This window comes from Lipotes vexillifer, unplaced genomic scaffold (assembly GCF_000442215.2).
Source record: "Lipotes vexillifer unplaced genomic scaffold, Lipotes_vexillifer_v1.1 scaffold1709, whole genome shotgun sequence".
NCBI lineage: Eukaryota > Metazoa > Chordata > Mammalia > Artiodactyla > Lipotidae > Lipotes > Lipotes vexillifer.
Window position 1 is genome coordinate 394,244 of NW_006788868.1, and position 14,579 is coordinate 408,822.

At 37.1% G+C, this 14,579-nt stretch overlaps 1 protein-coding gene across 1 annotated transcript in view; it reads right to left on the reverse strand.

Annotated features, from left to right (window-relative positions):
- Positions 1 to 14,579, reverse strand: part of LOC103078014 (protein unc-13 homolog C-like) — a 288,547-nt gene that overhangs the window by 85,936 nt on the left and 188,032 nt on the right. Inside the window, exons 8-11 of the mRNA XM_007461879.1 lie at positions 12,264 to 12,360; positions 11,469 to 11,612; positions 5,892 to 5,969; positions 1,142 to 1,219 (exon numbers count right to left, since the gene is read on the reverse strand). Coding sequence (XP_007461941.1) covers positions 1,142 to 1,219; positions 5,892 to 5,969; positions 11,469 to 11,612; positions 12,264 to 12,360 — 397 coding nt within the window. The remainder of the gene's footprint in view (positions 1 to 1,141; positions 1,220 to 5,891; positions 5,970 to 11,468; positions 11,613 to 12,263; positions 12,361 to 14,579) is intronic.

The following is a 14,579-nucleotide window of genomic DNA, read 5'->3' on the forward strand; positions in this document are numbered from 1 at the left end:
AATGGACCTATAGAGAGTATATGTTTTGCACCTTCACCCATGTATCCTGGTGCTTCTCATTTGTAGGATGCTAAATAGCAAGTTTATTTTTCAAAAGACTAAGACTTGAGAATAATAAAAAAGACATCAGAGGAAAAATGCATAAATGTCTCTTGGGTTAAAAGAAACATCATGTGTGAAGAGGTCCCATCTTAAAAGGAGCATTTTCAGCCTTATCAATTTAGAAATGAATGGGATCTTGGCTTTGAAATCGAACCTAGCTTTACATATGTCTGGCGTACTTACCACAATAATTAGGAACAGTGTAAATAAAACCTTAAACAGAAATATCCCTTCATCCTAGCCACCCTTGGGATTGTTTTACGGAGGGGTGGCGGTGAGAGAATGACAGCTGCATGACCTTCCCTTGCAGCACTGTCTCCAGTCCTCAATTCCCCAGATGCTCATGTCGGTTTGTGAAATACTGCGGCAGCTCAAGGCAGGTGCCCGGTTAGTATTTCACAGTCTTCCTGATCCAAACAAGCAAATGAGAACAAGTAGGAAGTGCAATCGTCTTTGAGTTTGGAGGGGAAACAGTCATAAGACGCGTACTATCACAAACCTCATAAAAGAATCTTTCTCCTTCCTTCTTCTGCTCATGGAATTGCAGGTCAGAGATGTTAGACAAAGACACAACACATTACAGACACTACACAACACAGCTTTGACAGATTTTTGAGATGTGAAAAATAAACCAGCGATACACCAAGAACCAGTAGTGCCACAAAGCACACTGCAGAAGAAAACTGATATCAAGTTGACATTGTGCAGTATGGTAAAAGACATCTGCAACTGTGAAACTTTACATATCGTTAGCATATACAAAAATATATTTAATAGTGTATATATGACTATATATACACATTACAAAAGGCTATCGACCATCTCCCTCCTCCTATTCACATTTCCAATGTATTTACTGAAGTATTCTGTTGTGGAGTAATGATCACCTTAGCTGTTAATGGTATTTTAGATTGTTAGCATTTCCTGTTCTTTAGCTAAGCCATGTAAAAACTTGATTATGTCAGTCTCCATAGCAAAGAGATACGCTGCTAATGATCTCTGAGATATTTGGCAAATGCAGGCATAAAAACATACCCACCTCTTTTCCTCCCATGGATTCAAACATTTTTTCCAGCTGAACCCGCAATTGTTGAATATTGTTCATCAATATACAGGGCTTTAAATAAAACAAACAAAACAAAAAATACATTAAATTACTGAATGAGTTTACTTTCAATGTGATAGTATACAACTATCACCTAAGTTCAATTCTATTTGGCAAATAGAATAATTATGCTACTTTAAGATTATACTTTTTAACAGTTAAGAATAGAAGAGAGAAAATATGACCACTTTGGGGAATGAAATTTAATAATATACTTAGACAATAAACCATCGGAGACCTATTACTAGAGGTTATTTTATTCTTAGCATTGTGGCATTTTGTACTTCAAAATTAACCAAATTCAGTTTACTTTTTTAAAGATTTACTTTAAGAAAAACAAACTAGTTTAAACTATTCTATTATTTCACTGTTTCCAAAGCTAAAACACCATCTGAATTTCAGAAATGCAAAAAAAAAAAAAAATACCCCCAAAAAACCTTTAATAAATTCTGGCTATCGATAAAGGCCACCCCTTGGTATTCAAAGCCCTTAGTTATACAGCTCCAAACCATGCTTGTCTTCTCCTCTCCCTCTACTGTATTATGATGAACTCTCAACTACAAGAGGCTTGCTTCCCACCTCCCCAACACCTGTGCTTCCCAGACTCTGTGGCTCGGCTTAGCATGTAGGCCCTTCATTGTATCTTTTTTGTCACTCACTTGACATTTGTTTTATTTAACTTCACGTTTGAGTTGCTTTTGACTGTCTTGCCAGCTGACCTTAAATGCACTGTATGTGCCTCTGTGTCTTTTTCTTACTGAGTACTGCACGGAGCCTCACACATAATACATGCTTTAAAAATGTTCCTTGACTTGTTTCCAAGGAGGCAGAAATATAACAATCACATTAAGATGTAAAGCTTTCTGACAGGACTAGATGTGTCCTCAGAAGAGTAGAAATTAATTTATAATGGAATTCAGAATAGTTATGGAATAATTTAATATTTGCTACATACTGATTCTGAAGAGCCAGCATATCAATGGAAGAAAAGAGTGAAAGAAAGGAAAATGGATATGCCTTCCAAGGGGCTGGGAAATGAGCCAGTAATGAGTCAGAGAGAGGCCTGCAAAGGACTTCCAGGACATCAGAGAGGTGTTAGTGCTCATCAGTGGAAAGATTTTATTATTGTTTTAACCACATTACTGACCTTTGAAAAACTTTCTACTTGACTCTTAAAGTGACCACATCCTAACTTCAATTTACGAAAACAATGTAGAACTGCTACTCTCTTAATTCCAGGCACTTAAATATTTTCTTTTTTTTAACACAGAGATTTATCTCCTATAGATTTTGTTGAGTAAGCTGAACCACAATGTTCTACAAATGATTCAGATTGCCAGCTGCGATGGAGAGTCACTGGATCCAGGCCTAATCCTCTCCGTGGCATGTATGATCAGATTTTCAGGGTGTCCACATCTTGACCCATTGTCAACAAACTGAACCAACAGAGCTTTTTCCATTATGGTATAGGGCCATTGGGGTTTTTTTCTTTTTCATTGCAGAGGGGAAAGAACTAAGGAAGAGGATGACTCAGTGAGAAGCAGGAAGACTACGTGGGTAAAGGTGTTATCACCCTGCTTTTCATGGGTCTAAGTTAGCTGGGTAGTCTCTTTTACGATTATTTGATATTAGCATTCAAGCTTATCTCTTTTGACACATGTAATAGTACTTTAGTTCCAGCTTTACAAGTTAAACCAACCTCCAAGCCTTCTTAATATAATAATTTCCGATGGAAAAGAGCTACTAAGAAGCCAAATGAACAAAGACACTTGGGCTCACTTGGCATGGATTGCCACTGACCTGGGTAAGGCTACATATAAAAACAGAGATGCAGTTATCCAGAGGGAGATAAAAATAAACATGAGACTTTCCTCTTTGATTAAGCTTCCCCTGACCTTGACATGTTCAAATTTCAATTTTATTGAATCAATTTATCAAATCAGTACTGAGAATTGAATTACACAACTGTACCTTAAACCTAATCGGGGAACAGCTTTTACTTTAAAGATTTCAGTGGTAAATGAAAAACAAGCAAAGACAACTAAAAATACCCATAGTAAAGGGAACATTAACCGAATTTAGAAGCATCATTTGTTGATGAGTTTAGTTAGATAAAAATAACCTATGTTTGAAGTTAATTTTTAAGCTTTGTATATTTTGGCTTTTCCCCTAAAAATGTCATAATGTATTTCATTTGCTCTAAACCTAGAACAAAGTTAGGAACCTAAAGTACAATGAATATAAAAGTTAGATTTGTTCAGACTATGGCCATTTCTACATGACCCAAATATATTTTTTTTTACCAAAGTATAGTTGATGGACCATATAAGTTACAGGTGTACAGTATAGTGATTCCCAATTTTAAAAGGGTATACTCTATTATAGTTATTATAAAATATTGGCTACATTCCCCATGTTGTACAATATATCCTGTAGCTTATTTTATACATAATAGTTTGTAACTCTTAATTCCCTACCCCTATATTGCCCCTTCTCCCTTCCCTCTCCCCACTCATAACCACTAGTTTGTTTTCTATATCTGTGAGTTGGCTTCGTTTTGGTTATATTCACTAGTTTGTTGTATATTTTTAGATTCCACCAAATTATGTTTGTGAGTTGAAAAAGATTTAAAAAATAAATCAAGCATTTCTGATTTAGATAATGTTGCTTTGCTATAATGTGGAGTGTGGAAGAATGGATTGAAAACTTGTGACCCATTCCAAATGTAAAATGTCACAGAAGAAAAAAAAATTCTGTCACAGATATTTTGTTTAACTGTCATCTATAATTCTGACCCCTGGGGAAGCAAGTGTTATGGTCATCTCTTAGAAGATGTCTCTCTTTAAAAGTTTCTAGTGCAATTTGCAGATGAAATAGGAATATTGTCATATATATACAGAGACAATAAAAAATAATAATGTTTCAATGTTCTTGATATTTAAAGAAATCTGTAACAGCAGTGATATGTACACACACAAATGGACAAAAGCACTTCTTCAATTTATCTCAGCTGAAAGCTTAAACTAAGCAGCTCACTGATATCCTTTCATGGAAAAGCTAAAATGATACTTGGCATTTGAATGAGAGTCTAAGACTGGTCAAGATATCAGTAATTAGGAAAGAAAAGCATTAAGGAAGGAAAAGTAAGTTCCTGTGCTATAATATTTCAATGACTTTTTTAAAATTTGACTTTGAAAAGTATAAAATATAAAGGAAAAATACAGAGAATAATACAATAAATGCTGATTTATAATTTTTCTCCTTTAAAAAAGAAAATATACTATAAAGTCTGCAGGGGCCTTTTAAGGCTACTTTTCCTTTCTGAATGACAGGAATTAGCCTTGATAATTCATAGCCACCTTTCAAAATCTTCCGTTTGGCTGTCCTAGTAAATCAGAATCTTTTCTGAAATTATCTGTCACTGTTTTGATTTTCAATATAATACTTTTCAAATGTATTATAAATTTAATTGTAGCTATATGCTTTCAGTAAATAAATATTCTATCTTGCCTATTAGAGTATTTATAATCAATGGCAATTAGAAATCACTGCTGAGATACCTGGGAGTTTCAGTAAAATTTCTAGGTAGCATTTTCCTTCAAGGAAAAGAAGCATCTTCTGGGACCCTCAAGAACCGTTAGGACTGACTTATCTTAATGAGCTGTCAGCAAGAGGTCAAGGAGGTTTCAGCAAGAATTCTCTTTAAGACTTGCCTGATAGTGGGAACTGATTTTTTGAGGGAGAAAAAAACACCCTGATTTTTGTCTTGAAAAATCTAGTACTGACTTTGTGTGTGTGTGTGTGTGTGTGTGTGTGTGGTATGTGGGCCTCTCACTGTTGTGGCCTCTCCCGTTGCGGAGCACAGGCTCGGGACGCGCAGGCCCAGAGGCCATGGCTCATGGGCCCAGCCACTCCGCGGCATGTGGGATTTTCCCGGACCGGGCTACGAACCCGTGTCCCCTGCTTCAGCGGGCGGACTCTCAACCATTGCGCCACCAGGGAAGCCCTAGTATTGACTTTTAAAATATTTTTTTCAGTGTTTAAAAAAAAAATCCTATAATGTTACCGACAGATTTCTCCTAAAATTATATATGGTGAATAGAAAGATTTTACCCTCTACCATAAAATAACACTATATTCTAAATTAGTTTATCTTACTTCTCTTTATTCCTTTTATTAAGCTGCAATACTGGCTTAGATTTTATCAATGTTTTCTCAATCTTCCCAAAAATAAAAGGCTGAGTTAATAATTCAGAGTATAAATTAGCATCACTCCTTACATTAACCATCCTTTTCAATTTATTTGAAAACTGAAAGGCTAAATTATACTCATTTTGGTATTGGTGCCAAAACTACACTAGTTGGTATTAACAATAAACAACTTTTTAACTCCTAGGTCCCAGCTCCAGTGTTTACAATGATGAGGGTTTTCAGCTGTTTATATGAGCCTTATTCCTTATCATCATGGAAAACCACAAGCTGGCTGGCATTGAGATGCTCTCAACCTTCCTTTGAATTCTATTTTGTACCAGTTCAGGACTACTAGGAAATTTTCAATTTCTTGAGATCCCTATTTTCTATCATCCTGTATGAAAACAGAAAGAAAACAACTTCCTTTGCTTATTAGTTTGAAGAAGTGGTTCTCAACTGAGGAATACTTGAAAGTAGAGACATTTTTACTTACCACATTTTCCTTATCACAGTATGAACTGAAATCACTTGATACAATTACAGCATACTGAAGCAGAACTTTATTGATGGTCTAGGAAAAAAACATTGTGAAATATATCCAGGTAAGTAAAGACCTATATGTATGTCTATACAGATATATGTATCTATCTCCACACACACACACACACACACACACACACACACAGTCCAGGTTATGTTAACTGGGAAAACTTTTCTAATGTCATTTTCAGCTGAACAATGGCCATAAGTAGTGATTAAATCTACACCCTTGCCAAAAGAAGGATCTCAATTAAACTATTATATTTAGATGACAATTTGTAATATTTCCGAGTACATTTGGAAGATACTCCACATGCATCCATTCCATTTTAATACAACCAGCTCCATCACAAAATTCTTTATTTCTAACTTATCTAAATACTCAGAAGTTTGGTGTATACTGTTTGGTGGTAACCTCCTCTACGCTTGGATACTTATTACCTAATGCCCCCTAATGATTTTTCTTTTCCTGAATGAATGACACTTCATGCTTTCATCATCTCTCATGGTTTCTAGTTCCCATCCTCTCCCCCTCCCCCCCCCCCTATGGCACGTGATGTGTAGCAATGAAGAATATATGAAGAGGCTCCTTCCCCAAGCAGCCAGATTCATGGGGCATTATTCCGTAGTCCCCCCCCCCCCCCCCCCCCCACACGCACCCCTACCATGACAAAATTCCTTGTGATGGTTATTTTTTCAACTTTCCTAAATACCTCATTATGAGAAGGGGGTCAGAACATTCCCATATATGTCACTTAGCAATGAATATTTTCAGTAATTTTCTATGATAAGGAGCCTTACTAATAACAAAGACCACCTCTTAAGACCTAAACTTCAGCTTCTGTTGCATCACACTATCTCAATACATTTACCTTTAATTAGTAAGTTATTTACTGGTGCAATATTTGCTAAAAATATTGCCTAATCCTTCCCCTCTTTCTGTCTTTTTCATCTTAATTCCAAATTTTCCTTCTCCATATAATAACTCTCTCTGAGCCTAAGGATGCCCTCTGCTCGCATTAATGATGCAAAATAAGGGAAAATGAACAAACTTTGTTACATTTTATTTCAACTACTTAAAGAGATATTGATGAGTTTGCACCCTACTGCTGTTACTTACAGAGCTTGAATTATCATGAGTCCAATGTGGACATGATTTTCTTAGAAGAGAGAAAGCAACAAGAGCAGTAGATACAGACCATCTCTTTCCATAGAAAAGCAAAGACAAAAAAGATTTTATTTTTTGTATAACCTATTCGTCTGAATTTTCTTTGCGGCTCAAAATCAACTTGGGGTGACAGTCCAAGGAGTTAAACTAAAGGAGAGATGTTTAATTTACAAAGCTGAATTCACCGAATGTGACTATGAACTCATTTTATAGACTTTAAAAATCACAATGAAAACCTGAAACCTGAAATTAGGGATAACAGAAAATCCATAGTTTGTGGAAGTACAAGGTAAAGTGATAATATGCATCAATTTATATGGAAGACTGGCTTTGGAAAATATAGCATCTTATCAAGCAGCAGACCAATAAATCTAGGAAAACAGGTGATGGATCAGACTGAAGTATCTTCCAAATGCACCTGTCCAAAACTTATTTTAGATGTAATGTTGAAAATTACTTTGGGACTTACCTAATGAGTACTGATTTACTCATACATATGAATACTACTCTCAATTTACAGGTTCTTATGATAGTGTTACCTGCAGGAATCATTTCACTATATGGCAAGAACAAAAACCAACAGAAGCCTGACTTTAGGAGCTTGTTGCAACTCAGACTATCACTTGTTCAAGAGTTAGTTTGGGTAGGGGAATCCAGACATCCATTTCTTATTATTCTTAAGGTCTTCCCATGGTCTAATTCTTGCCTCTACTTCATAGGAAAAACCTACTCCCTTGAATTCCTGCTGGGAGGAAACTGACCCCAAGATCTCGCATCCACTAGCCTACAAATGCCAGTGGTTAGCAAGTCCGGATAGGTTGCATTTAAGGAAAAGGGCTCAGCCATGTAGGATGTATTTTAAGGTCTTGTGGCCATAAGAGTTGTGAGTACACTGGTTATAACAACATCCATTTCTTTGTGAGTATACAAAGTACACCTGAATGAAAGTGTTCATGTACAGTTCAGGAGCAACCTCGATTTCATTCTAATTTATTCAACAAAGTAAAATCACTACTATATATTAGTTCTTTAATTAATACTAGTGAGTACAGTTGAACCTTAAACAACCAGGGGGTTAGGGGCGCTGACCTTCCGCACAGTGGAAAATCTACTTATAACTTATAGTCAGCCTTCCATATCTGTAGTTCTTCCATATCTCCAAATTCAACCAACCACAGATCATATAGGACTGTAGTATTCACTATTTAAAAACTGTGGACCCCCATAGTTCAAACCCACGTTGTTCAAGGGTCATCTGTAGTTAGTTAAGACATGTCTACTTCAGGCATGTCTCCAACAGTATCATAACCATCACCTGGGAACTTGCTGGAAATCTGAATTCCCTGATCCAGTCCCAGATCTACTGAGGCAGCAATTCTGGGGTTGAGTCCCAGCAATTTATGTTTTAACAAGCCTCCAAGTGGTAGTGGTACAAGCTGAAGTTTGAGAACCATTGTCCTACCTAATGCACAGCAGGGTGGAGATAGCTCTTCAGAGAGAACCAGTTGATGGGATAACTCTTCAGAGAGAACCAGTTGATGGAAGGGGTACCTAGGAAGGTCTGGAAGGTAGGATTTCTGAGTGTGTGAACTTAGGTCACGATTTTCTTTTTGGTGGACTGTTGGGCTTCAGCAGTGGGGACAGTATACAGAGAAAGACAGAGAGAGCCCCTGCTTGTGCTTTTTGAGGCCCTGCTTGTGCCCTCCCTGTTCCTACACTCTGCCTCTAAAACAGCCAGTGAAGTCTGTACAAATCAAAACTGACTCTCGTTCAGTCTGGACTCTTCCCCATTGCACTCATTTACTGCTAATTAAAATCTGTCCTTACAATTTTAACTAGTATCTGGCTTTGTTTATTTTTGACAAAGGCTCCCCCACAGGGCTGCCCAACCAGTATCCGATGTTGGGTGGACAGGAAGTAAATCTTGTGTTAAATCATACAGTTTCTTGGTTTCCTTGTTACCTCGGCAAAACTATCCTACTACAGTTAATAAAGATTCTGCCTGCTACAAGAAGCCCTTTCCTAATCCACCTGTCAGTGAACCAGGCTTAAACGTTTCTAAGAGCCAGAGCCAATGACAGGGTCAGGCTCAAGCCTCCCATTCATAAAGGATCTCAAATTTAGACTTTTTGTGATAACGCAAATAAAGTAATCTACTCTTGTGTTGGTGTCTGTGATTGAAAGCAGTGGCATGTTAAATGTATACACCCTTTAGGGGCTGAATTTTGTCCCTCAAAATTTGTATGTTGAAACCCTAACTCCTAATATCTCAGAATATGACTGTATTTGGAGACAGGGCCTTTCAAAAAGTGAGTTAGTTAAAATAAGGCCATTAGTGTGAGCCCTAATCCATTATGACTGGTGTCTTTATAAGAAGAGAAAATTATGACACACATAGAAACACCAGGGTTGTAGGTACACAGAGGGAAGACTGTGTGAGGACACAATAAGAAGATAGTCATCTGCAAGAAGCCCTGAGAGCCCTCAGAAGAAAACAAACCTGCTGACACCTTGATCTTGGATTTATAGTTTCCAGAACTGTGAGAAAATTAATTTTTACTGTTTAGGCCACCATTCTGTGGTATTTTATTTATGGCAGCCCTAGCAAATTAATACGTCTTAAATATTATACAATTTCACTGAGTTTTGGGGTGTCTTTATTTTTTAACATGATCTATATCTATATCTCTCTACCTATCTCTCTCTCTCTGTATCTATATATAGAGAGAGATATAGATATACACTAGGCCTTTTTCAACCTCTGAGATACCCTGATTATAGCATTTAACTTTTTCATAGTTGTTTATAGGTTTGGCCATCTCATTATAGGTTTTTTGAGGTCAGAGATTGTGCTTATTCATGACTACATCTCTTAAAGTGGCTAGTAAATTGTGCAAGTGAAGCAAAGAGTAAGCCCTTGTCAAATAAACAGCCAGCTGAAACCTCTGCCATCATCCAACGCATGAAGCCAGGCTTATCCTTAGGGCCGTCAGGCGTAGGAGTGTGTAGGTCATTGCCCTACATCCCTACATTTGTCATATCACTACCGTGATTCAAAATCTCCAAATATTCACTGTTTCTTAAACTGTTCAAAAGATTAAGTATAAAATTCTCAGCCTGGGAAGCAGAGCTCTTCAAGATCTGGACCCATCCTCACTCACCTAACATTCCCCACTACTTCTCCCAGAACAGATCTTTTCTTTTTCCTTTTCCTTTTTTTTGCTTTTTTGCCAGAGGATTGTTTCTCCCTGCTCTTCACGTCACGCTCAGTTTTTCCTTTCCCTTTGTTCCTGCTATTCCCGTGGCTTACAATACTTTTCTAACTTCACCTTTTTAAGCTGAATGAGCCCTGTTTTCCCAGGGAAACTGTATTTCAGCTCTCATTAGTTTTCCTTCCGCTCAACTTACTGTGCACTCTACTGTGCTTGAGATTGAATTGTGGCTCTCTTCATGCCATCTTCCAATTAGTTCATGTCATGTGGTCTTGATTATTTTATATATATATATATATATATATATATATATATATATTAAGATCTGAAGGGCCAGAGACAGCATTTTTTATTTTTTATATTTCCCCAGAAACTTTTGCAAAATAGTAAGTACTTTGCAAGCCTTCTTAGACAGTAAGAGGAGGAAGAGGTCTTCAGAGGAATCTGGTTGCTCAAAATCAATTTGCCAACTAAGAAAACTGAACTCATAAAAATCAAGGGACGTTGTGACCTTGCTTGTGACCACCTAGAGGGGTGGGATAGGGAGGGCGGGAGGGAGACGCAAGAGGGAGAGGATATGGGGATATATGTATACGAATAGCTAATTCACTTTGTTATACAGCAGAAACTAACACACCATTGTAAAGCAATTATACGGCAATAAAGATGTTAAAAAAAAAAAATCAAGGGAACTGCTCAGACTCACACTACAGTTACTGGATGATTTGAAGTTAGAACTCAGTTTTCATTACTCCAAGTTCAAATACTTTTTATCGTACTACTGATTAAAAAAAAATACCTGCGATTTGAATATGAAATTCCAAGATTTATTTTCAGCTACAAAGCTGAAATAGAAATTAATTTGGCCACCTATGGTAGTCTCATCAATTACAAATGACTGAGTCATTCATGTGAATAATAAATAGATTCTTTAAGATGATAAATCCATACTTAGGAAACAGGAAGGGTAAAAAGAGAGTTAGATGACAAACCTGAAACAGCCTATTTTTACTGGAATTAGAAAATTAAATTGGGGTAGTAGTGAGACAAGACTAATGCTACAAAACAACAGCATTTTTCAAATTCTGTGTAGGAAAATAACAACATGCCATAGTCCCAGCAAAGAAAGGATTCATTCCATTTAACCTACCTTTGCAAATCTTCTCATTAAGTGAGATAATGCTTCAGGATTGGGGCATTCCAGTTTCCTAATAATCTCAAAGCTCTGATTAAGCTGAGCAAAGACATCAACCACAGAGGAAGAAAACAGTGCATGATCAGATGTCTGCTGGAACTGAGGGGAGAGAAGGTGAAACCATCCTCATAAGCAAACTTTAGAGGGACTGTGGAAGGAATCTTCATTATTTCACAAAAACAGCTCAATCTCCTATATCATGTACTTTCATTTCCTAGTAATAAAATGCTTGCTCATTTTAAAATCATCCATCTCCTTTTCTGGAAAGTGTAGTAAAACTAACATCATGGGGCAGGTTGCTATTAACTGGTTTCTCCATTACTGAATTGAGGGACTGGTTCTTTCAATTTCTCATTCCCCACAGGCATTAGGATGGTTTAGCAAGCCGATTGTGGCTCAAGACATTTGATTTGCTCCAGAGGGATTGGGAGGGTGTCTGTTCCTAATCTTGGAATCCTGGAAGGGTTCCAGAACAACAGGGGAGCTTTGTATAAACCCACTGAACTTGTAGATTCAGACCAATTCAAGGAGTAAAGAATCTTGGGGCAAAAGGGTGATCGATTTTTTTTAAAAGCAATTCCCTAGGGTTCTTATCAGCGTTTAAAATTGTGTTTTAATTATAGTTTGGTAATGAGAGGATTAAAATTAAACTTAATTAATAGCAATAAGCCTAAAAATTCCCATTAGCTTAAAAGTGAGCAGTGTAAATGAATCTTGACAATAAGCAATCTGAAAGTCATTTAAACTCACTCCATCTTTTTTGTCTCTTCCCAGGGCTCCATTAAGGAACTCCATTGACACGTCTTCATTTTCATCTAGCCACTGCATGACAAAAGGTTCAAACCACCTGAAAAAAAAGTCGATAGTATCGCATACTATAAAAGATGTCATTTGCACATGATTAACAGTGAATACTGCTCTTTTCTTATCTGAGAGTAATTCAGGACCAAAAATCTCTTTTCGTTTTCTTTTTCTAGTTCTGCTACCTTGAAGACCTTTAGTTTCATTTCTCAAACATATCCCCTTCTCAAAATTCTTTGGCAGTCCAGCGGTTAGGAGTCCAAGTAAGCTTCCACTACATGGGGTACAGGTTCATGGGTTCAATCCCTGATTGGGGAACTAAGGTCCCGTATGCTGTGCAGTGTACCATATACATGTATGTGATATACACACACACACACACACACACACACATATATATATATATATATCCCCTTCTCTTTTACCTTCAACCTCTACCTTTCTCTTGGCCCTTCCAATGCTGCCTCAAATATGCTTAGTTCCCACTTCCCACTCTACAATTCCCTTTAAAATTCAAAATCCTGTAAAATGTAGATCTTGTGTGCTATGTCCCCCGCTGTGCCATTCTCTCATTTCTTAGGGCTTTACCATCTGGCTTTCATCTACATGGACTCATCTCCTGGAACTGATTCTGGGTGCTCACCTTTAACTTTTAGTGATCTGCAATCCACCAGTAGGTGGGTTTTGTGAATGGTCTAAGTTTCAAAGTTCTTTTTTCCGTATGGATGTACGGTTGTCTAGCACCATTTATTTAGAAGGTCATCCTTTCCCCCACTCCTTTGAGTTGGCATCTTTGATGCAAATCAGGTAACAGCAATGTGTGGATTTGTTTCTGGACTATTTTGTTTCATTGGTCTATTTGTCATGCACAACACCATACAATTAATAATTAACTTTTGAATAAGTCTTGATGACTGAGTGCAGTTCTCCAACTTTTTTACTTCCTCTTCAAGATTGCTATGGCTAGTCTTAGCCCTTTGCATTTCTATGTATTACATATTTTTGAATGAACCTGTCAATCTACACAAAAATAGCTGCGGGACTCCTTATGGGATTGCTTTGAATCTGTATGTCAATGTGGGGAGAACTACCTCCTTTACAGTAATGCATCTTTTTAGGAATATTGTATATTTTTATTTAGTTCATCTTAAGTAATCATCTCATTAATATTTTATAGTTGCCTCAGTAGAGGGCATGCACATCTTTCATCACATGTGTTTATCACGGTTTTAATGCCACTCAAACGGTATTGTTTATATGTAATTTTCTAACTGTGGCTATCACATAGAAATTCAATGAACTTACTACAATCACTTTTTAGATTCTATTAGTTTTCCTAATACTTTCTTTTGAATTCTCTAGGTGTATAAATATGTCATATACACATATGGATAGCATCATTATATGCTTTTACAACCATTATACTTTTCTCTTTCTTGTCTTATTGTACTGCCTGGGACAATATATTGTTTTATATTTAGTGTAATGATTGTAGCGATTTTCTCCTTCATAATTTAAATGTGGTGATTTACATTCACTGCTTTAAAAATGTTTAACTAATCTCATATTCCAGGAATAAATTCCCCATGGTCATGTTCTATTACTGTTTTCATAGATCACTGAATTCTATTGGCTATTATTTCATTTATTTTTAAAAACTATGGTCAGAGAGAAATTGGCCTGTAAATATTCTTTTTTTTTTTTTTTTTGCGGTACGTGGGCCTGTCACCGCTGTGGCCTCTCCCGCCGCGGAGCACAAGCTCCGGACGCGCAGGCCCAGCGGCCATGGCCCACGGGCCCAGCCACCCCGCGGCATAAGGGATCCTCCCGGAGCAAGGCACGAACCCGCGTCCCCTGCATGGGCAGGCGGACTCCCAACCACTGCGCCACCAGGGAAGCCCGGCCTGTAAATATTCTTACTTGTCATGTTCTCAATAGGTTTTAGTAGTGAGGATATGCTGACCTCAAAAAGGATTTGAGAAGTATTCCTGCCTTCTCTGGAACAGTTTGTGTAACATTGCTGATATTCTTTCTTAAACAGTTGGAAGAATTCCACTTGGAGCCATCTGGGCCTGGAGTTTTAATTGTGACATGATTTTTATTTAAGGATTCAAATTTTAAAATAGTTATAGACCCGCTCAGATTTGATCTTTTTTCCTATGCTAGCTTGATAGGTTTTCTTTTTAAAGGAATTTGTACATTTTGTCTAACTTTTAAATGTGCTACCATAAATACTCTTAATAATTTTTTTTTTTTTTTTTTTTT